Genomic DNA, 23,669 nt, shown 5'->3' on the forward strand with positions numbered 1-23,669 from the left:
CATTTTTGTTTTGTTTTTATGCAAACATTTTTTTAACAGTCATTTTTACAGTAATCACTGAGCAAATAATGGTAACTAGTTTTAAAATGTGCTCAATAAAGTTCATAAGTATGTCATGTTAAAACAACAGCAGACAAAAAATAATTTCATTTGTTTATTAAAGTAGGATGAAAATTAAAAGTGTTTTTGTGCACTTTAAACCTTTTTTGCATTGTGTACAACCTGGCCCTATTAAGCATCAGACTTGTTTTTTAACTTTCTGTCCATTCAAGAGATTGTGAGGGCAGGACGTGAAGTTGACCTCATAGAGCAGCCATCACCAATAGGCGGACCTCGGTCCGGATCCGGACCGAAATGATGTCTCAAGCGGACCTGAACCTAATACCAAAACAGAAATAACCACTTAATTAAAATCTTGTTGCGCGCTTTCTGGTTTACCGGCACAACTTTTACAATCCTTGCGGTAGTAGTGAAGCGTCCAAGGAAACCCACTGACCAATTGCATGCGAGTTTGGCTATACCACATGATACCACCAAGCTGGTTCCTGCCGGCTGGTAAACTTTGTAACGAACTAAATAATGAAAACTGAAACTGAAAAAAAAAAACATTTTCATTAACTGAAATAAATAAAATCTATAATTAAAAGCAAAAACAATATTGTGAGTTAACAAAACTAACTAAAACTAACAGAAATTATAGATAAAATGACCTTTGTTTTTGTAATTTTATTTAAAAAAACCCTTGTGGATTCATATGAAATAATTTTTTTCCGCTCTAACAGTTTAAGCTGGGAGCGCCATCGGGCAACTCTGTGCATGCCTGTGCGTGCTCACTGCATCGGTCCGCAAAGTAATGGCAGCAGTCTGCTGAGAAACCGCACTGATCCTTCAACGTAACCTGACGTGCGCCTCCGGAGAAATCGAACTACATGTCAGGTCAACACAGCCCACAAGGTTGTGATTAACCTGTTCAGTCCTTGTGCGTTTCTGGCTACTTTTTGCTGCAGTGTTTGAATTTATCAGTGAGAGAATAACAATCAGGAATAATAATCAAAGCATCAATATAAGGACTCACAAATGTCAGCAAATTCCTGGAGGGAGACTGCTGAAACTATCGAAATGGATGAAAGTGGAAAAACAGGGACAAATATGTTTGCAGCCAAAAAAATGAGCACAAAGAGCGAGGACCAAAAAAGTCCCAGCCGGCACGGGACCGCAAGGTAGTTAACACACACAATCCAGCTACACAAGCATAAATGGTTGGCCACTTAAGTAGGTTGTGTACAGAGGCCGCAAAGCTAGCTCTCCGAGCAGCTCCAAAACAGAAGCGGCTTCATGTGGTGAGAACATCAGGATGCAGCTGGATTTGAGCTTTGATTCCTTCAAAGAGTTCAGTTTGTTTTTGTCCAAAATTTGCTGTGTTCTGATGTTTTACACCACGTCTTCTGCACTGACGCTGAAGTTTGTTGGAGGGTTTATTCAGTTTTGGAGATCATGCTTTTCTTTTGATGTTCATGTGTTTCCTTACACACATTAAACACGTAGTGCTGCTATTTTGTGAACAGTTGGTTGTTGAATGCAATTTTTTAAATGGTATCTTTTGTCGAGTTATTAATAGTTAATAGTCTCTCATATATATATATATATATATATATATATATATATATATATATATATATATATATATATATATATATATATATAAAACATCCACATTAAATAGTTGGACTTCCGGACCTTGGCCTGATGAAATTTTGTCTGACTGGACCGCTTTAAATTTTATTTGTAGAGAGATGCCACAGATGTACATCAAACGTGCAGGTTGACCGCTGTTGATACCAGAGAATAAGTGCCTTTCACTTTCGACACAAGCCTGCAATGTTTTATTTTGAAGGACTGTGATATAGTGTTGCAGGATGAGTGTGTGTGTGAGAGTTCTTAGAAATATTGTTTCCATAAGTAATTTGGATCTTTTAAATGAGCTCTAAAGAGATAATTTCAGTTGACACTGATTTTTTACTTTTATTTTGGTTTATCTGAACCCTTAGAGCCTTGAAAATATTAATTTCTGTTAACTAAATACTGTATTTTTTGGAGTTAAGAGTGTGTGTGTGTGTGTGTGTGTGTGTGTTTATCTTTCATGTAAGCTTTTTCCCTGGTTAGTAAAACAGGTATATTATATTGTGCTTCAATATTGCATAACACAATTTCTTAGTGGGATTAAATTCCAGGATTTTAATCTGTTAAGTGAAGGCACCAATCACGACATTTCCATAATCTTACAGACTTTTTCTCATCTCCTAGATGTTGTATGATTGGAACTGTTATTTCCTTACAATACAGGTTAGTATGGTAAGCCAATAAATCGACAAACCCATGGCCTCTCCCATAGTTCTACTATAGGGTCAGGTGCTACACTCAAATAAATGTACTTAGTTGTATTATCCCTGTGTTCTTTGTTTTGTTTCCTTGTCTCAAAGCACTAACCCCTCTACAGCTTAGTATAGTTTGTATAATAGTATAGTGTAATAAAATAGCATAGCTTGTATAGTGGAGTGGTGGCCTAGGGGAGAAGAAGAGGGTTCATCACTGAGAGGACCCTGGTTCAAATCCTCGGGCTGGCATCACTGTGGGTCCCTGAGCAAGCCCACCCCCCCAGGTTGCTCCCCGGGCGCCCTTTGGCTGCCCCCTGCTCCATGCTGTGCTGTGTGTACTACATACTCCATGTGTGTGATGGGTTAAATGCAGAGAATGAATTTCACTGCATGTATATGTATGTGACAAATAAAGCTCGCTCTCTCTCTAGTTAGTATAAGTTGTTAGTCTATATTGTTAGTACTGGTTGTCTAATCTTTATGTAATTTTATCATTATTATTATTACTATTATCTATCTATCTATCTATCTATCTATCTATCTATCTATCTACATCTGCCAGCTGAGAAAGTTTTTGTTGAGACATCATGCAAAAGGCTCATTGGGTCAGTGTCTTGAGCTGTCTCTTAGAAGTGTATTTCAAACAGTATACTTTGGAAACGAGATAAGGAAGAAGTGCCTCTGCATTTTCTGACGGCTCTGGAATGTGATCAAATTACCCTTTCTGACTTCACTTCTTAGCAGCAAACACAATTTTCCAGGTTAAAGTGCATTCCTTCATTACAAACCATTGCCACACACTTAACACAGATGTATTCTTCCTGGTAAAACAGGTATAAATTCCTGAAGAGGGCACAAATTGGGGGGGTTGTGACGGTTACTGGTGGAACAAGATAGTCCAGCGTTGTTTAGTTTCCACTTTTTCCAAATGATTTTTGGTTAAATACTTGGGTCACATATTGTAATCCTTTTGAGTCAGTGTCCAGGTCAAGTGGACATGGGACTGTGGTTAAATGAGGTCCAGCCACAGAGCAGAAGACACAGTTTGATTGATTGATTCTCTCAGCTGAGTAGAACGCCCTCTCTAACCACATATCCAAGACATTTGGAGTGTCTTGGATCTGTTGCTGGGGGAGGAGCAGGAATGCAGGTGACGTCTTCAGTTTTGGTTTCAAGTTTGAGCATATCCACTGGCTCAGCACCTGTAACATATCCTCCTAAATTATAATCTCCTGAATCTGTGACTTTTGGCCCTTTTAGTGTGAGGATTAAAGGATTGGTTTGTTTCACAGTCCCTGTCTGTCTTCCTTTGACTACAGTAAGTATATTTTCTAAATTTGGGTTATATTGTAATGTATATATTGTTGAATATCCCTCCTGTTGAGACATAACATTGTTTGTGATTCAATTTATCTGTAGAAAATGCATTCTGGTTGTCTGTGTATATTATCACCTTTCTGGAATTTTTTTTTCAAAGTTTGATTTATTTTAATAACCTTCAGTTTTTCACACAGTCAAAAATCAAATCAATGATCTCATTCCGTGAAACAGAAGAAAAACAATATATAGATTTAAAAATACAACAATATGAAAGATTTTAGTCTATTTCACTTTAATGGACTCAGCAGAAGCTGCATAACTGTTGTAATGCAACAGTCCAACATACAGCAGCTCAAGATCTACGTCTAATGAATGTGTGTGGGGAATCCTTATTATCCAAACTTTTTTTTTTGATTTGGGGTTGTAAGCTTTCCCTTTATCCTCTCCATGGTACATTACAGCCATTGGAGTGCTGTCTGCTAGGAAAAAATGCCTTGTTTTCTTTTACTCTTTGTTTCTTGAAGTGATTTATTTATTCATTTATTTTAGACCATGGGTGTGTAAGGGGAGGTTTAGGCTCAGGAAGAAGTGGTTTTGGTGAGGTGGCAGAGACGGCCACCCTCCCTCCTGTGTTACTTTTTTCTTTCTTTTCCTCTTTTATTCTCTTGCCCTTCTTGATACACTCGTTCCTTTTTCCTGCCTCTTCAACCCAACTTTCAGCCACTTCCAGCCCATATTTCTGTAAGTGCCTTTTTCTTTATGCCTTTTGTTTTCAACTTAATGTCTGTTTTGTGCTTTTTACAATTACCAGATTTTTCCTAGGTTCCTCTAGATAAGGTCCGACACGTCAGTTCCTTGAATTAAATTGCAAGAAAAATGTCTTTTATATCTTAGACCGAGTTTATAACAGAGTATTTTATATGTAAGAAGCTGCTTACATCTCTGGAATGTGATCACACTGCATTCCTCTGCTGTGACTCATTGAAACACACTAACAGCAGAGGCCTTCTTCCTGGTAAAACAGGTATAACTTCATGAAGAGAGTACACAACGTGGGGGAATGGTGACAGTTACCGGTGGAACAAGATAGTCCGCTGCATGACAAAAGCATAATGATTGTAACATTCACAGACTTTTTCCAACATACTCACTAACAGATCAAACTGTCCTCAGTCTTATTTCACTTGTACACATTGTTGCACTCGCCTCCTTCTACAGAACAAATGTCCTTGTTCAAAACTCCTAAACAGGTGATCCAGATCAGGAAATGTTGAATTGTATCTAACTATTAAAACACAGCCATAACTGAAAAAAAAACCAAAAGTGAATTAAAATTAAATGTTATTAAAAAAATGCGGCATATTGTGTGAACTACAAAGTGAGATATGTTACTGTTTAACAGTGTTGGTTGAGGGTTCACATTGTTCCATTACATTGGTTGCTTTGACTCTGCGACCTACTTTTCTCTTAGCTGTGGTGGCAGTTTTGAGCAGTACAACAGGTATGTAGGTTTTTATAACCATAGACAACTGAACTATGTTTTCCTTCTATATACCAGCTTTCCTTCTGTACACTGTTCAGAAGAGGAACTGGCAGCCATGTCCAACACCTTTCTTCCATTAAGACTGTGGAGACATTTGCTCTCTGTCCACAGGTTTAATAATGTAGAAAGTGTGAAACTGAAATAAAAATGTGACAATTATAATTGTAAAGTATAGTCTTTAAATTACATCTTCTATATACACTGTACACACAGCATAGGATAAGCTAAATCAACAATAATATGCAGCACTTTGATTGCAAGACTAAGCATGACTAAACACTGAACATGTGGTTCACCAGTTTATCAAAGTTACTGACCAAACTTCACCAATGTTACAAAATATGAGCACAGAACTGGAGTAAGTGTCAAATAACAAGTACACATGCAGACAACGCCACAAAGGCTGGTGCATGTGGATTAGTGGCAGTCATTGAGACCATGCGTGAAGTTCTATAAACTTCCTGCTTGTTTCAACTTCCTGTGATGTCGCTACATGTCAGAACTATTCACAAAACCACCTACCAGGGGTGCTAATGATACATGTGCAACAACTTTGTTGGCACCCTGCTGTTATGTGCTGGATCTCAGGGGCATCTCTGCACAGCCTGCACCTGGGGTCTTGCCTTGTGTGGTAGACCCCAGCCTCTATCGAGCTTGTGCTCAGAGCTTGTTCCTGTGCTGCCATGATCAGCACCTCTGTGCTGCCTGTCAGGCCAGCTTTGTCCAGCCATTGGTAGAATTTTTCTGTCAGCCACTTCTTCTATCTTCTGGTGGTACATGCCGTGCAGAGGCCTGTCCTTCCATGATGGTTCCTGTTGTTGCTCCTCTTCTTTCTCAGGTTTCTGCTGCCTGAGGTACTAAGCATCAGATCTTTTGTGGTCATCTTCCTGTAATTCAGGGTGCTGGATTTGGGGTGAAGCCCTCTATGCATTGTAAAGAGCTTTCTTATCTTGACATCAGTGGCTTCTATTCCTCCTTTGTCCAGCTTATTATCCCAGCAGGGTATCTGACAACTGGCAGGGCGTAGGTGTTGATTACCAAGGTCTGTGTCAGGTGTTGAGGAACCAGGGCATTATGACGATAGCTGGGCTACTTAGACTAGACAGTTACATCATAAAGTAGTTGGCTGTTTGTTGCATACATATATATGTATATATATATATATATATATATATATATATATATATATATATATATATATATATATATATATATATATATGTTTTCTAATAGGTGCTTATAATATATAAAATCTCATAAACATCTGTTATCACAAGGATATACAGGGGTCGGACAATGAAACTGAAACACCTGGTTTTAGACCACAACATCCCTTTCAGACAGCTTCCTCTTGCGTCCACAGTTAATCCTGTTGGATGTGGTTCGTCCTTCTTGGTGGTATGCTGACATTACCCTGGATACCGTGGCTCTTGATACATCACAAAGACTTGCTGTCTTGGTCACAGATGCGCCAGCAAGACGTGCACCAACAATCTGTCCTCTTTTGTGTGCATTGCAATATTTTGAGCAAAACTGTGCTCTTACCCTGCTAATTGGACCTTCACACTCTGCTCTTACTCTTGCAATGTGCAATTGATGAAGATTGGCCACCAGGCTGGTCCAATTTAGCCATGAAACTTCCCACACTAAAATGACAGGTGTTTCAGTTCATTGTCCAACCCCTGTATCTAGGGTGAGTGCTGGAAACTACAACACTGATTGTTGTGTAGGAGAAATCAATCAATCAATCTTTATTCCAGACACAAAGATGGTCCATATTAATGTAAAATGAGGGAAATAAAACACATACAAAAAGATAAATAAGATAACAGGTTCTTAAAAAAAAAAAAAACGCACAACAATGTTCACTGAGTCACAAATAAATGATGACGGCAGGGATTCCACAATCTTGAGGTAAATCTGAGTGTACTCAGTGCAGGGTTTACTAAAACTGCAATTATGCCATTGCATGACACAGTTAATCTACACATATACCTGTATATAACTTTTCTGAGCACAGCAGGACATGTGGGTACAGCAACATTTACAAACATTTATCAATGAAGCCAGATGACGCACATCAATTAGTTAAACTGCAGGAATGTATTAAAGATATTAAGGCCTGGATGACCTGAAATTTCCTGCTTCTAAATTCAGATAAAACTGAAATTCTTGTTCTCGGCCCCACAAATCTTAGAAACATGGTGTCTAACCAGATACTTACTCTGGATAAGATTACTTTGGCCTCCAGTAACACTGTGAGAAATCTTGGAGTCATTTTTGACCAGGATATGTCCTTCAATGCACATATTAAACAAATATGTAGGACCGCTTTTTTGTATTTGTGCAATATTTCTAAAATTAGAAACATCCTTTCTCAGAGTGATGCTGAAAAGCTCATTCATGCATTTATTACTTCTAGGCTGGATTATTGTAATTCATTATTATCAGGCTGTCCTAAAAGCTCCCTGAAAAGCCTTCAGCTGATCCAAAATGCTGCAGCTAGAGTACTGACAGGGACTAGAAAGAGAGAGCAGATTTCTCCCATATTGGCTTCTCTTCATTGGCTCCCTGTTAAATCTAGAATAGAATTTAAAATCCTTCTCCTCACCTACAAGGTCTTGAATAATCAGGCCCCATCTTATCTCAAAGACCTCATAGTACCATATCACCCCAACAGAGCACTTCACTCTCAGACTGCTGGCTTACTTGTGGTTCCTAGGATACTTAAGAGTAGAATGGGAGGCAGAGCCTTCAGCTTTCAGCCCCCTCTTCTGTGGAACCAGCTCCCAGTTTGGATTCAGGAGACAGACACCCTCTCTATTTTTAAGATTAGGCTTAAAACTTTCCTTTTTGATCAAGCTTATAGTTAGGGCTGGATCAGGTGACCCTGAACCATCCCTTAGTTATGCTGCTATAGGCCTAGGTTGCTCGGGGGGTTCCCACAATAGACTGTTTCTTTTCATTCACTTTGTTTATACTCCACTCTGTATTTAATCATTAATTAATATTAATCTCTGGCTCTCTTCCACAGTATGTCTTTTCTCTCCCCTCAGCCCAACCGGTCGCGGCAGATGACTGCCCCTCCCTGAGCCTGGTTCAGCTGGAGGTTTCTTCCTGTTAAAAGGGAGTTTTTCCTTCCCAAGTGCCAAGTGCTGCTCATAGGGGGTCGTTTTGACTGTTGGGTTTTCTCTGTATTATTGTAGGGTCTTTACCCACAATACAAAGTGCCTTGAGGCGACTGTTTGTTGTGATTTGGCGCTATAGAAAAAAAACTGAATTGAATTGAAACATTTGGCATTACACTACTCCATCTAGGTAGTTTGAGTAGTAGCCTCAAAGCGTCATTGTATGCTACATAATTTTTCTGCATGCTGCCTCTTTTGTATTGTCGCTACAAATGGGCAGTGTAAAAGTAAAAGTAATGTGTAAAAGTAACATAATTATAATTTTTGCATACTTGTATGGTCTTCAGTATTTTTAAATGTCCACTTTTAATTACATGCTGCTTTAAGTTGCTACTGAGAATCCTTCAATTTGAATCAGAATCCACATTAACAGCATTTTGGAGACAATAAAATTATCTGATTGCAAAAAGATCATGGTCAACCAAAATATATAGCATCTTTATGCAGGGGGCAGCACGGTCGTGAGGTGATTAGCACTGTTGCCTCACAGCAAAAAAGTCCTGGTTTCAAATCCACCATCTGGAGTTTGCATGTTTTCCTGGTTCTCCACCTTCTTGCCACAGTTCAAAGACGTGCTGTGTCAGTGTGTATCCTGTCTCTCCCCCTATGGCAACTGGGATCCACCCCTTCTTCTTTATTTGTTCTACTCTATAAAATACTCATCAGTGAATGGCTCACTGTTCTGTTTTTGTTTGTTTTTGTGATTATGTATAAATTCACAAATTGACTGTTCCATCTCTGGATATCAGAGATGAAGATGATGATGATTTATTTATTTTTACTGATTCCAGGCATCTGGAATGAGTCCTATTAAAGTGAGCCTTCTCTTGGTTTTACATCATGGTGTTCTCCTCCTTCTAACACGATGCTGTGAAGGTAAGATTCACACAATCATTACAAAAGTCTACAATCTAAAGTCATCTCCATTTTCACAGAAAACTGAAACATCTGAAGCAACAGCTTGTAAATTTTAAAAATTATTTGACTTAACTTGTTCTTGGTTGGTAAGTCTTCAAACAAAACCTATTACAGTAGTTACCAGATAAAGTATTTTAAATCCAAATCAAACAATGAACCATGCATCCATTTGTACTTGTACTGGATACACTGGCTTTGAATGCTGGTACTGGCCTAAATTGATTTTATTGTCTTTTGCTCAAATCTTGAAGTCAGAAAACCACCTAATCAGACTTCTGGTGTTTCCTCTTAGGTCAGTCTCACATGGTTGGTCCAACTCAGCCAGTAGTGGCAATGATGGGTGATGATATCATTTTGCCATGCCACCTGGAACCTGCTGTGGATGCTGGTGAACTGACTGTGGAATGGTCCAGACAGGACCTCACACCTAGATTTGTCTATAAGAGCGAAGAAGGAGTGGAGCTGCTGACTGAGCAGAATTTATTGTACACAACAAGAACATCACTCTCTGTCAGCAAACTGCAGTGTGGAGACATTTCACTGAAACTCTCCACAGTGAAACTCTCAGATGCAGGAACATACAAGTGCCTTGTACCCACATATGGTGCAGAATCTGTGGTTCAGCTAGCTGTAGGTAAGTTTAATTTAATTTAGATTAATGTCTTCACTTTGTAATTTAAATGTTAAGAAAGACAAGAATCACTATAGATATTGTGGGTATTTGGGTCCAACTGAAAAGGTACTCAGAATAATCAGAGGGATAAAGGAACCTTTAGTTAGTCCCCAACAGAAACTGGATCATCCACAGGGGCATACTGTATGTGTTGAGAATAGAAGTACATTAATTTGAGTGAAGCAGAATAGCTCTGAGTTGACATTTGGCCTGTGCACATTGACACTTGGACAGAGAAGAACAAATGACCACAGAGATCTATTGGCAATCTGACAGTCAGAGTAGCTACATGTGGCAACTGGGTTATTAACAAAGGTGGCAAAAGTACTGACATTCAGTACTTAAGTAGAAGTACTTGTGTGAAAAAAAACTTTGGTAAAAGTCAAAGTACTTGTTCAACATCTTTACTTAATTAAAAGTAAAAAAGTACAGGCTCTGAAATGTACTCAAAGTAAGAAAGTAAAAGTAGTTCTTTGGAGGACGTTTCTACCTGCTATTTCTGTAACGTTAACTGAACCTCATAACATATTATTGTAATAATATAAAATATTACATGAGAATAGAATCGTTATTCCAATCTAAATTTTAATTCTAATGAATTGCTTGAATCTGTTCTGTAGGACACAAACTGTGAAAGGAAATTTAAACACAGCTCTGTTCTCTGTGTCCTCCATAGTAGAGGGTGACTGTGCCTCCACCTAAACACAAACATGAGGATACTCAGGGGTTACAGTGGGATTAAGAGGGTGGAGGAACCCTAAGATCAGCTGTAGTGGCTCTGCATGGGGAGAAGAATCACAACTTTGTATTTTGAGCTCCAGTAAATGATGTTGGTGTGCAGGCTGTGATCAGCTGACCTGCTGCTGCTGCTCTCTCCTTCCTCTTTCTTACATCTTTCTCCATCTGAGTGAAGTTATCGCTCATTCTTTGCTCTCTCTGGAAATACAGCAGCTGTTTCTTTAGCTAGCAGACACACTGTGTGACAGACTGCACACACTTTTTGTGTTTTACGTTTTCTATCACTCATTTTCCTCACTATTCCCGTGTGTAGCTTATATGTAATGCGCAACTTCCTCCAGCTCTTTGTGGTCTCCGAGCAAGCGTTGCAGGAGCCTCTCCCTCTACTGTGTGGTGTGTCTGTGCCCTCTGCCCTGCCCTGTCGCTCGGTGTAGACACACACAGATGCTGCCACACATCATAATCAATCACTGCCTAAACCTAAAGTAACGAGCATGTTTTGGAAATGTAAGAATAGAAAGTACAGATACTTGGGTAAAAATGTAGGGAGTAAAAGTAAAAAGTAAGAAAAATAAATACTCAAGTAAAGTACAGATACCCGAAAAATCTATTTAATTATAGTAACAAAGAATTTGTCCTTTGTCACTTCCCACTTCTGGATATTAAGAAGGGCAAGAGGACAAATACAAGAGGTACAAGACAAACGATGTTGGAATTTAGAATCAGAGGGGATTTATGTACCCACTCAGTGAGCTTTTTGCCAACCCAGAGGCACATGACCAAACAACAACAAAACATCCCAACTAGAGCAGCCCTTCTGCTGACCAACAAAGCTCAGTATAGCAATATCTGGATAGATCAGAGGGGCACTTTACTTGAAAAAAGGACTACTTGGATAGCTACAGGTTCATTTCAGCCAATATAAAGGAATTTTGAGCAGCACAAATGGAATAAACAGGGATATTTTGATTGGCACCCAATTTAACAAGACATCCATACTGACTATGGTGATGATGGATGGATATTTGACCCAACAGTATATTTTGTTTTTGTAACTAAAAAATGTAAAAAAAAAAAAAAAAAAAGTGTTGTCACATTTCCTTGGACCAGTATACAGGCCTCTTAGGACAACCAGATGGACAATATTGGGTATTTGATTGACAGTAAACAAGGCTAAATACAATAAGCACAGGGGCATTTTTATGAAGGAAAGGTGTTGTCCAAGTCCAGCTGGCACTTGATTGGGCCACTCTGGCATTAAAGAAAAACAAGAGAAAGAGGAAAAATACATTGTTGGCCACAGGATCACTGAAAGATTTTTTTTTTTTGGCAACTACACTTAAACAAGTTCTCATAATTCATTTTCTTTGCAGGTTCTGTTTCCTCACCACTCATTGAACTCTCCACAGTCAAAAATAAAGTTGTGTTAGAGTGTGAATCTAATGGCTGGTATCCAGAGCCTCAGCTGCTGTGGCTGAACAGTGAGGGCAAACTCATTTCTGCTGAACCTACAAAGACTGTCAGAGGTTCTGATGGTCTCTATACTGTCAGCAGCAAAGTGTCTGTGGAGAAAGGACACAGCTACAGCTTCACCTGCAGAGTCCAACAGAAGAATATCAGCCAAATCAAAGAGGCGCACATCCATGTTTCAGGTAGAGAAATGGTTTATGACTTACATTCAATTACAGTGACAGAAAGTAGAGTCCAGCACATTATGTCTCCTTATTTTTACAGACAATCTCTTTATGGTCCAGTCTAACACTGCTGCTCGCATTATCGTCAACTTGGTTGTCTGTTTAATATCAGTTAGCACGATAACTTCAGTATTATTCACAATCAGGAAGACGGAACAAAAGAAAACTGGTGAGTTCAAACTTCATTGTACTTTTTCCCCAAGCACAGATCAGCTCCATTTTAATTATTTTACAGTAACTTACTTTAAAGTGAAAGGCTGGTTTGTGATTGAATGCAGTTAATTTGTCAGTTACATCCAATCTGGTTGTAATGATATGATTAATTTTAATTTTATTTCCACCTTCTAAACAAGTATGTGTTTATGGCCAAAATTATAACAATAGATAAGGTAGAAACAGTTTCCTTATATTCATATTTATTCAAATAATTTGTTTCATGATTTTTTTTATTGTCTAACACTGGTGGTCTTAAACGCTATTCTTTGTTTTGTTTTGAGTTTTTTTTTCTATTCCTCTGATTTGATTTTTCCTGACAAAAATTGGGAAATCATTCATAATTTCTTTTTAATTACATTTTCATTTTCTGTTTCATTAAATTTAAGCATTGTTTCTGGTATTTTTATTCAAACAGAAACCATAAGTCATGAAAATGAAGTAAATGAAAGTGAGATGAGGATGAAGGAGCAATCACTGAGAGACGCTGAGGAAAAGAAAAGACTTGGTGATGAGTTTCAGAACCACGAGGAGCATTTGAAACATGTCCAGCAGATTATTACAAAACTGATGGAGCAGAAGAAACATCTGAAGGACCAGAGAGACAAACTCAGCTCACTACTGCAGGAGGACAAAGCAGAGATGATAGCGATTAAGAAGGACATGGAGAATGTTGGAATACTGGACAAATTCACAGACAAACAAAATAAGCTTGAAAAATCGCAAGATGATTTGAATGTGAGAATGAAAGAACATGAAAAACTGTTCGAGATTACAGACAAACTAATGGAGGCAACAGAGTACGACATACTCAAAATGACAGAAAGGAAGGTAAAGCTAGAAAAGGACAAGGAAAAAATCCATGAACAGTTGAAGAAACTGGAAAAGAAGAAAAAACAAGCTGAGTTGAACCTCTCAGAAGAGGGAAACAATGAAGTAGTGTCTATAGAGACACCATGATTTTTTTATTTCTTTGATCTGTTGCTAAATTCATGATGTTTACCAAATTGAAAAAAAAAAGAGAAAGAAAAGTTTAAGTTCCCAGTTTTCCTAAATCTTTCCCTTCCTCAGGGAAGGGCAGAGTATCACATAACAAATGCAACATGGGTTTAGCTGTGCTCCCCCCCCCTTGTTTCTGTCATTATTTTTGCTGTGTGCTGCCAAATATTTCTTCATTTATTTTTTAGTTTCTGATCCTTTTAATCTTTTGAATTGTGTTTATGTCTAAGTAAAAATTATACTGTGAGAGATGAAATATATTCTATCTGTATATTATCTGTATATTAACCCACTATCATTAAAATGTTTCTTTATGTTACCATTTTCTGTGTTGTCTCTAAGGTGCATTAAGTCCTACTAACATCTGCCATCACTAAAACATGGCAATGGTTTGAGATGTGTCAACTTTTTAAAAATCAAAAGAATGATGATGCAGGAAAGAGAGTTGAATTGTGAGCAGCCTCATGAGCTGTGTCTTATATTAATGGTTTTAATACTGTAGAATCTGACCTCAGGTCAGGTGTCTGCTAAGTTCTGGAGAACAAAAAGCAAACAATTATTGTTCTGCAGATATTAGTGAATTTGATTTTCCTCATGCAGAAATAATATTTTAAGATGCAAATAAACAGTTATACATAAAGACATTTATTTTGGAAAATCTTGATGGGAGATGACTACTTCAACAGATGTGGACATTTGTGGAATATATTCTCGAGCAGATGACGGCACCTACTGAGCATCTGCATAATCGATAAACACCAGACCTGTCTTTCATAAGCAAAACAAGCAGAGGACACTAACTCACCCAACTCCAAAAACATCAGTAAATTTCAGTCTAATTTATTTTTAACTCGTTTGAAATAAAAAAAATAAATAAATAAATTTAATTATGGTAAAAAATTTTTAGCATCCAGCCCAAAGAGTAAGTAAGTAAGTTTATTTGACCTTTCTTGAGCAGCCTGAAATCCACTGTATGGGGTTGATTCACTGATTTATTAGTTTCCTAATAGCTCAATCCGCTGATTACTTTCTAGAGTACTACAAAAGTATAAAAGCCATTTCTCATATTTCTAAAGTTGGAATTATTGGATAATTTTGCATGAAGTATAATAAAAATCAAAATCATATTACCTGTAGTTTTAATATTCTTCAGACTAATGACTGTATTAACTAATAAATATCATCTGCTTTTATGTAATCTTTGATTACAGATTTTTTTGTGTGTGCACACACAAAATGGATGTTGAATCTTTGAGTTATTTTTGACCAGGATAATTTTTTCATACTAAGCAAACATGTAGGACTGGTTTGGGTTTGATGCCACCTTGGCCCGGGGTTTTCTGTGTGGAGTTTGCATTTTCTCCCTGTGTCTGTGTGGGTTTCCTCCCACAGTCCAAAGACATGCAGTTAGTGGGGTTAGGTTAATTGGGGATTCTAAATTGCCCATAGGTGTGAATGTGAGTGTGTCTCTCTGTGTTAGCCCTGCGACAGGCTGGTGACCTGTACAGGGTGTATCCTGCCTCTTGCTGAGATATGCTCCAGAAATATGTGGAACTCTGTTCAACACATTTAGGGGTGAAGACTTCAGATAATTAACATTCAAAGCAGCAACAATTGCAGTCACGCTGAGGTGCCTGTTGCTAAACTTAGTTTAGCTCAGCTGTGACTCTTTTTTTTTTTTTAAGCCTGTCATGTCTGGCATTTTTTGCAATCAGAATGATGATCCGAATACACTGATGTACCAAACATATTTGCTTTTACAAGAACAGCTCTATAAGTTTTCTATAGGCTATTCTTGTTAATGTTTGTATTTTTATTTATTTATTTTTTTATTTAGTTATTTATGCCAAGTCTGACAGGCAACAAGGAAAGGGCAAGAACAAGAGGAGGGGAAAAAAAAGAAAATCTGGGGGGAAGAAGAGAAACAAAGGGAAGAAAGGAAAAAAAAATATTTGAAGAAAAGTAGATACACACACACACACGCACCAGAGGTGGCAAAAGTACTGACATTCTGTACTTAAGTAGAAGTACAAGTACTTATGTTAAAAAATACTTTAGTAAAAGTCGAAGTACTGGTTCAACTTCTCTACTTAAGTAAAAGTAAAAAAGTACAGGCTCTGAAATGTACTCAAAGTAAGAAAGTAAAAGTAGCTCTTTGGAGGATGTTTCTACCTGCTATTTTTGTGTAAAACTAACCGAACCTCATTATATATTATTGTAATAATATAAAATAGTACATGAGAATACAAATGTTATTCCAATCTAAATTTTAATTCTAATGAATGCACTCAGCTTGAAACTGTTATGTAGGACACAAACTGTTAAAGGGAATTTAAACACAGCTCTGTTCTCTGTGTCCTCCATAGTAGAGGGTGACTGTGCCTCCACCTAAACACCAACATGAGGATACTCAGGGGTTACAGTGGGATTCAGCAGGTGGAGGAACCCTAAGATCAGCTGTAGTGGCTCTGCATGGGGAGAAGAATCACAGCTTTCTATTGTGAACTGCAGTAAATGATGTTGGTGTGCAGGCTGTGATCAGCTGACCTGCTGCTGCTGCTCTGAGGTTTACTGCTCTGTGTGGATGAACTGAACTCACAAAGATGTAACCCAGTATTTCACAGCTATCTGAGCTGATCTCCATCCCCTACACTGACAGCATACAGGCTGTAGAAATGTTGGATTCAGTGAATGAATCTCAGCATCAGCAGCTTTGATTCAAACTCATCTCTGCTGCACTGATGTAACCTGTAACTCTGACCATGAACACAAACACTGTGCTCCAGTCCAACACAGAGCTTTACTGTAAATACAGTACAACAAGCTAACCTATTTATTACACACTAAACTACAGTATTTTCATACAATCTTTGAATTACACAACGTCAGCATACTTCAGTTTATTTTCCAGTCCTTACCTTTAATTCTAGCCTCTCTTCTTCCTCTCCTGTCCTCTTTCTCCATCTCTGAGTGAACTTCTCTCTCTTTGCTCTCCCTGAAATACAGCAGCTCTTCTTTTAGCTAGCAGACACACTGTGTGACAAACTGCACACACTTTGTGTGTTTGCTGATATTTGTTGAGCATTTAGAAACGTTGCATTTACCTGCCACACGTTACTCCCTTCATGCTCGCTCCTCTTCAGTAGCGCTAGCTAAGCTGTTTATGTGCCGCAGCGCAACTTACGGACTCGGTCCGGCCCGATTATAGCGCTATAAATGATACATTAATTATATGGGTTTGCGTATTTAATCCCTTTGTACGAGATAAGCCCCGGTGATGGTGGATACGCCAGTACGATTGTCTCTTATATGTTATTATTCCTCCATTTAGGCTCAGATCGCTTGATGACTGACGGCGCACTGACCGGAAATGCAAACTTCTCTCTGACGTTAAAAAGTAACGAGTCTGTTTGAAAATGTAAGAAGTAGAAAGTACAGATACTTGCGTAAAAATGTAGGGAGTAAAAGTAAAAAGTAGTCAGAAAAATAAATACTTAAGTAAAGTACAGATACCTGAAAAATCTACTTAAGTACAGTAACGAAGTATTTGTACTTCGTTACTTCCCACCTCTGACACACACACACACACACACACACGCACACACACACACACACGCACACACACACACACACACACACACACACACACACACACACAGACACATACTCACAATTTTGCTGTTTGCAGTAATGTGTGTGTATACTCAATAATGAGGGCAAGAAACTGCAACCATGCCCCCCGCGATCCAGAGGCGAATAGGGAAGGACCCACGGGACCCAGGCCATCCACACAGCCCACTAGGAGCTCGAAGACCTGAGGCCACACATCCTGATGGCAACCGTGTGCAGAGGAGGAAGAAGGGAGATCACAGACGGAGCCCCCACGGCCAAAGGGCAAGAGTCCAGAGAGCCAGGGGCAAAGAGCAGGCAATAACTGTGGCATTTAGCCATTTTATCAAAAAGTTAAGTGGTAACTGCACACTGGGTCCCAGGAAGACCAGTGAGGTTGACCAAGTTATATTTTAAAAGGGATGTAAAGGATAAAAAGAAAACAGGTGGTAGCTTCTAACTTTCAGTATTTGTCACATTAATCAATTTCACCAGTTAATATGAGAAAGGCAAAGAAAGGCTCATGCTCATTAATGTTAAAATCTGATTTTTTTTTTTTTTTTGCCATTATTCTGCAGCATGTAATGACATTATTTTCATATTTCAGAAGCAGTAACAGCATGCTTCAAAAATTGCTAGAGTTGAGTTTGTTCAATGACGTCTTTATTTGATCTCCAGGAGTCTATATTTCTGGATATAGCAGATTGCCAAAAATTATATTTATAAATAGGAATGTATGAAAAAGAATATAAATGAATTATTTCAACCAAGGAGAACATTATAATGAAGCTAAAACAACATGGAGTTTATAACTGAGCATTAGCACAATCACAATCACACAATGTAAAAATGCCCCAAACTGCAGTTTCTCTATCAGTGGGTGTGACATGGTGACAACATCCATTTCTTTTGTCAGTACCCTCCAAATATTGTGCTCAAATATTGTTTTGTAAGGGAAGTAATATGGACAAGCCTCCATGTACAAAAATATACTGGCCTTCAGACTTTTTTTTTCTTTAAGGCATGCAGAACCAAATTTGGAACCTTTTCTGTTGGAAAAAAGATTTTAATACCTTTTAAACGTTTTAAATGAAACAGCATAGACCAGTGACACCTTTCACCAACTTCTGTCTGTTCCCCTGGTGTTTTTGTATCTAAGAACCCTGAATTATCACCACCATCAGTAGTGTATGAGATAAAAAGCACATCTTTTAAAAATATTTTATTTCACCTGTATGAACAGGATCACAGCTCCAGCTACAAAATATATAAATATAAATACTGTTTTGATGGAAGATAATGATGGAGATTGTTGATGGTGTTAAATAAACTGGTGAGTTCTCAGTCCAGGACTAATGCAGTTTGCTCGAATTAACTAAAACCTGAAACTGTCTGGAAAATGTTTTAGTAACTTAAATATAGAAATAGACAAAGAAACAAAACTGTAAACAACAAAAAATGATAAACCCAAACAAATACTTCCAGTTTTACAATAATAGAAACAAATAAAAATATTCTTATATTTGTAATCCATATATATTGAGACTATATTGAGAATATTCCTATAAATAATAAAACCCATTCTGGAATATAAATGATATTTAAAGGAAAACATAACTGGAATACTGAATGCAGAGTTATTGTTTTTGCACAAATTATAATGAAAGCCTATTTTATTGATAAAAAATATCAACTTAAAAACTTAACACTGTATTGCTTTGAAATATTATAAATGTCTTCACTTGTAATATGCCAGTTAAAGGACAATGTTAATTCACCAGCCACTTTATTAGGTATACATGTTATTTGACCACTAAAGCAAATATCTCATCAGCCAATCACATGACAGCAACCTGATGTATTTAGGCATGTGAAGATGACCAAGTTGACCACCTGAAAATAAAACTGAGCATCAGACGGTGAAGAAAGGTAACTTGAGTTTGATTGTGGCATGTGTCATGACTGTAGCCAATACAACCATTTCTAAGGATTACAGGGAATGATCTGAAACTAAAATTATATCTAGTGAGCACCAGTTCTCTGAGTGGGTCTGAACAATTTTTTCTTATTTTGAAAAAAAGGACAGATTCGTTCTTTGACATCCGCCTATGACTCACTCTTGACTCGTGTCCCAACGTTTGCCTTAATCACATGAAACACTCCCGCTAAAACCCACAAGCTTCATTGGTTCCTGTGCATGTCTAATGACCTTGCGTGGTTGACCTACATAACGCTCATATAAAGAGCTTTGAGGGTTCTCTGGGTGACAACACCTTGTTGATGCCAGAGGTCAGAGGAGGGATCCTAGTCAGGTGCCCGAACCCTCAACTGGCTCCTTTCGATGTGGAGGAGTAGCAGCTTTACTCTGAGCCCCTCCCAAATGGCTACATTCCTCACCCTATCTCTAAGGGAGAGGTCAGACACCCATCAGAGGAAGTTCATTTTTGTTGCTTGTATTCATGATCTTGCTCACTACCTAAAGCTCATGACCATAGTTGAGTGTAGGGATGTAGACTGACCAGTAAATTGACAGCTTTACATGCATGCTCAGCTACTGCTTCACCACAATGGACCAGTCCAGCATCCTCATTACTGCAGATCCATCTGTCAATCTCCTGCTCTCTTATCCATCACTCATGAACAAGACCTCGAGATACTTAAACTCCACTTGGGGCAGCAACTTGTCTCTGAGCCTGAGTGGGCAAAGAGTGGATAAATTAATGTTTATGAAAAGTAATGACAATACATTTGTCATTAATGTGCTTGGTCACTTGATGGCAGCACAATACTGGAAACATTTGTTGTTTTATTTTTATCAGCATTGATAGAGAGAAGATTGGAAAGAAAAAAAAAAACATAACGTCTACCTAATGTTCAGGTCAGTAGACCATTACATTACCATCCAGTAATTCTCTTTAATAAACCACAACATCTTAAAATAGCTGCTGATGCTGTGAGTTAACTGAAACTCTTTTTCTCAGATAAGGAATGGCCGTGGTGATGAGTTGCATAAAGATTCTCTAAACAAATGCACCTAAGAGCAATATTTCTTACACTTTTCTTAGTATGTTTCTTTTAAGGAAATGGATCCTACAATTATCCAAATCATGCCTTTAAATGCATTGAATTGGGAAACTTTACGCATTGTGTCTTTGTGCATTATTTAAAGACATCTAAACAGACACAGATCGGCTTTTTTCCTCTTTTCAGTCTTCCTCTCTGTTTTCACCCATCGCACCTTTTTTTTTTATCAGTCTTACTTTGTTAGGAAAATGATCAAAGTCCAGGAAACACGAAGCACTCAGAACAAAGAATTTTGAAGGATTTATTTACGTGTAAGGGAGCTTTAACATTTCAGTGAAACATCATGGAAAAGGCTCATTGTGGCAGTGTGTTGAGCTGTCTTTTATAGGTGTGTTTCAAACTGTATACTTTGCACGAAGTAGGAAGAAGTGCCTCTGCACAGGGGCGCAGCTATATACTTTCTGAGGTGTATGAGAACACATTTTTTGACGCATTTAACCTCTCAGCTGAGTAGAACACCCACTCTAACCATCTATTTCTCTATTAATCATAGCCTCTAACACAATGATTTCTTCTGCTTTACAAGTTGGAGTGTCTTGGATATGTTGCAGGGGGGAGGAGCAGGTATGCAGGTGACGCCTTCAGCAGAGCGTTTTGGTTTCAACTCTGTTTTGAGCAACTCCACTGGCTCAGAACGTGTAACATATGTTCTAAATTATAATAAGATAAGATAAGATAAGATAAGATAAGATAGTGTTTATTTGTCACATGCACAGTTATACACAGTACAATGCACAGTGAAATGTATTTTGTACCTGCAACCATATATACACACACATATAAATAAGAAGAATAAAAATTAAAAAAAAGTAATTCACACTATACACTATACTCTATGTACTATACACTATACACACTTTTATAAATTATAATATTTACATTGTGCAATAATGGTCCAGTTAGGGCTCAGAGTTGAGCAGACGGATGGCTTGTGGGTAAAAACTCTTCTTCAACCTTTCAGTCTTAGCCCTCAGGCAGCGGTAACGCCGGCCTGATGGGAGCAGGGAGAAGAGAGAGTGTCCGGGGTGGCTGGGCTGTTTTAGGATCTTCATGGCCCTCAGCCTGCACTGCTTGGTGTAAATGTCCTGCAGGTTGGGGAGGGTGGTTCTGATGGTCCGTTCAGCTGAACGAACCACCCTTTTTAGGGCCATGAAGTCCTGCTTGGTGCAGTTTCCCATCCAGGTGGTGATGCTCCCACGCATGATGCTCTCGATGGTGCAGGTGTAAAAGTTCCTGAGCACCTTGAGTGGGAGCTTGAAGTCTCTCAGCCGCCTGAGGAGGTAGAGACGCTGTCTGGCCTTCTTCACAGTGATGTTTATGTGATGAGTCCAGGACAGGTCCTGTGAGATGGTCACTCCCAGGTATTTGAAAGTGTCCACTCTTTCCACCTCAGCACCACTGATGGCAAGTGGATGGTAGTCCCTCTGCTGCTTCCTGCTGAAGTCCACAATCAGTTCCTTCGTTTTGCTGACGTTGAGCAGGAGGTGGTTCTCCTGGCACCAGTTCTCCAGGCGGGAGACCTCTCTCCTGTAGGCTGTCTCCTCATTGTGAGAGATTAGTCCCACAACAGCAGTGTCGTCAGCAAACTTGATGATGACGTTGGACTCTGACGTGGCCTCGCAGTCATGGGTGTACAGTGAGTACAGCAGAGGGCTGAGCACACAGCCTTGGGGGGATCCAGTGTTGAGGGTGAGGGAGGATGAGGTGAGGTGACCCACTCGTACCACCTGTGGTCTGCTGGTCAGGAAGCTGTGAACCCACCTGCACAGGGATGGGCCCAGGCCCAGGTCCAACAGCTTAGAGACCAGCCTGGAGGGAACTATGGTGTTGAATGCTGAGCTGTAATCTACAAACAGCACTCTCACATAGTTCCCCTTACCAGTGTCTATGTGTGAAAGGGTCTTGTGGAGGAGGAAGGATATGGCGTCATCTGTGGATCTGTCTGGCCGGTATGCAAACTGTAGTGGGTCGAGGGTGGTGGGCAGTGAGGAGGTGATGAATGTCTTGATGAGTCTCTCAAAACACTTCATCACCACAGAGGTGAGTGCTATGGGCCTGAAGTCATTGGGGCTGCTGGGGTGTGGTTTCTTTGGGACAGGGACTATGATGGACTTTTTAAAGCAGGTGGGAATCACACACAGTTTCAGTGAGAGGTTGAATATCAGTGTAAACACAGGTGCCAGCTGGTCAGCGCAGGTCTTAAGGACACGTCCACTAATACCGTCTGGTCCAGCCGCTTTCCTGGTGTTTACACGTCTAAACGCCCTCCTCACGTCGCACTCCGTCACAGTGAGTGTCTCCGCCCCTCCGGCCGGGAGCACAGCGGGCTGTCGGCTTCCCGACTCAAAGCGCGCAAAGAAGATGTTGAGTTCATCAGCCAGAGAAGCGTCGGCACTCATCGGGTGTGTGTGTGGTGCTTTGTAGTCCGTGATGGTGCGTAGTCCCTGCCACAGTCCCCTGGAGTCAGACTGTTGTAGTTGTCTGTGTAGATTCTCAGTCATCCAGGTCATAGTAGTCTCTGGAGCTTGAAAAAGGCGACTGGACTTCTTTTTGTTTCTTGAAGACGTTTCACCTCTCATCCGAAAGGCTTCTTCAGTTCTCAACCAAATGGTGGAGAGACCCAGGTATTTAAACCCCTGTGGGCGTAGTCCCCTGGAGGTGGTTATGACCCTCTATTGATCATGTGCGTGAACACATGTGCCCAGGTGTGAAGGGGGTGTGGGTCATATTTAATCAGTGGTTTCAGTTGAAACCAATTTAGGACTCCGCTCCATTGTTTCCTGTGGCCTATTGAGGTCACTGGAACAAAGGTGTGAATGGGGGTTGAGACGTCTGGGAAGGGAGCTCAGGACAGCACTGTAAGCGGGGGAAAGTTGGTGATGTAATCCACCTCCTCTGTTCAATGATGGTTGTTCACAGTGGACATAGATTTCACTCCTCTTTCAAACCATCTGTTTTCCCTGTCCATTCACCATCATCGGTAGTGTAAAAATAAATTTTTTCACCTGCGGTTTTGGTCTCTTTCACTTGTGACAAAGTCTGATGAAAGCTGCAGAAATGAACAGACACTCTGAAACTCCTTGTTGCTTTTTATTATATCCAGTAATAACTGTCACATTTGTACTCTAAGGTAGAAAAGAAAAATATATTAAATCATGAAACCACAGCTATCTATTATCAAAAAATGAGGCATGACAAACATCAGATGCAGAGAAATATATTAATTTTGACAAAGTAACATGAAGCATAAACTTCTCGCCAGACTATTCTTATTTGGTGTGATATGAAGCTCCAGGAATGATTGTGCAAAGTGAG

At 39.2% G+C, this 23,669-nt stretch overlaps 1 protein-coding gene across 1 annotated transcript; it reads left to right on the plus strand.

The window, feature by feature from the left end:
* Positions 1–3,470: 3,470 nt before the first annotated feature.
* On the plus strand, positions 3,471–13,949 carry LOC115797575 (butyrophilin subfamily 3 member A2-like). Its single transcript, XM_030754175.1, has 7 exons — positions 3,471–3,525; positions 3,636–3,693; positions 9,218–9,302; positions 9,637–9,978; positions 12,129–12,407; positions 12,490–12,618; positions 13,081–13,949. The coding sequence occupies exons 3-7, from the start codon at positions 9,227–9,229 to the stop codon at positions 13,620–13,622; spliced, it is 1,368 nt and encodes a 455-aa protein (XP_030610035.1). The 5' UTR covers positions 3,471–3,525; positions 3,636–3,693; positions 9,218–9,226; the 3' UTR covers positions 13,623–13,949.
* The last annotated feature ends 9,720 nt before the right edge of the window (positions 13,950–23,669 follow it).

Source organism: Archocentrus centrarchus, chromosome 18 (genome assembly GCF_007364275.1).
Source record: "Archocentrus centrarchus isolate MPI-CPG fArcCen1 chromosome 18, fArcCen1, whole genome shotgun sequence".
Lineage (NCBI taxonomy): Eukaryota > Metazoa > Chordata > Actinopteri > Cichliformes > Cichlidae > Archocentrus > Archocentrus centrarchus.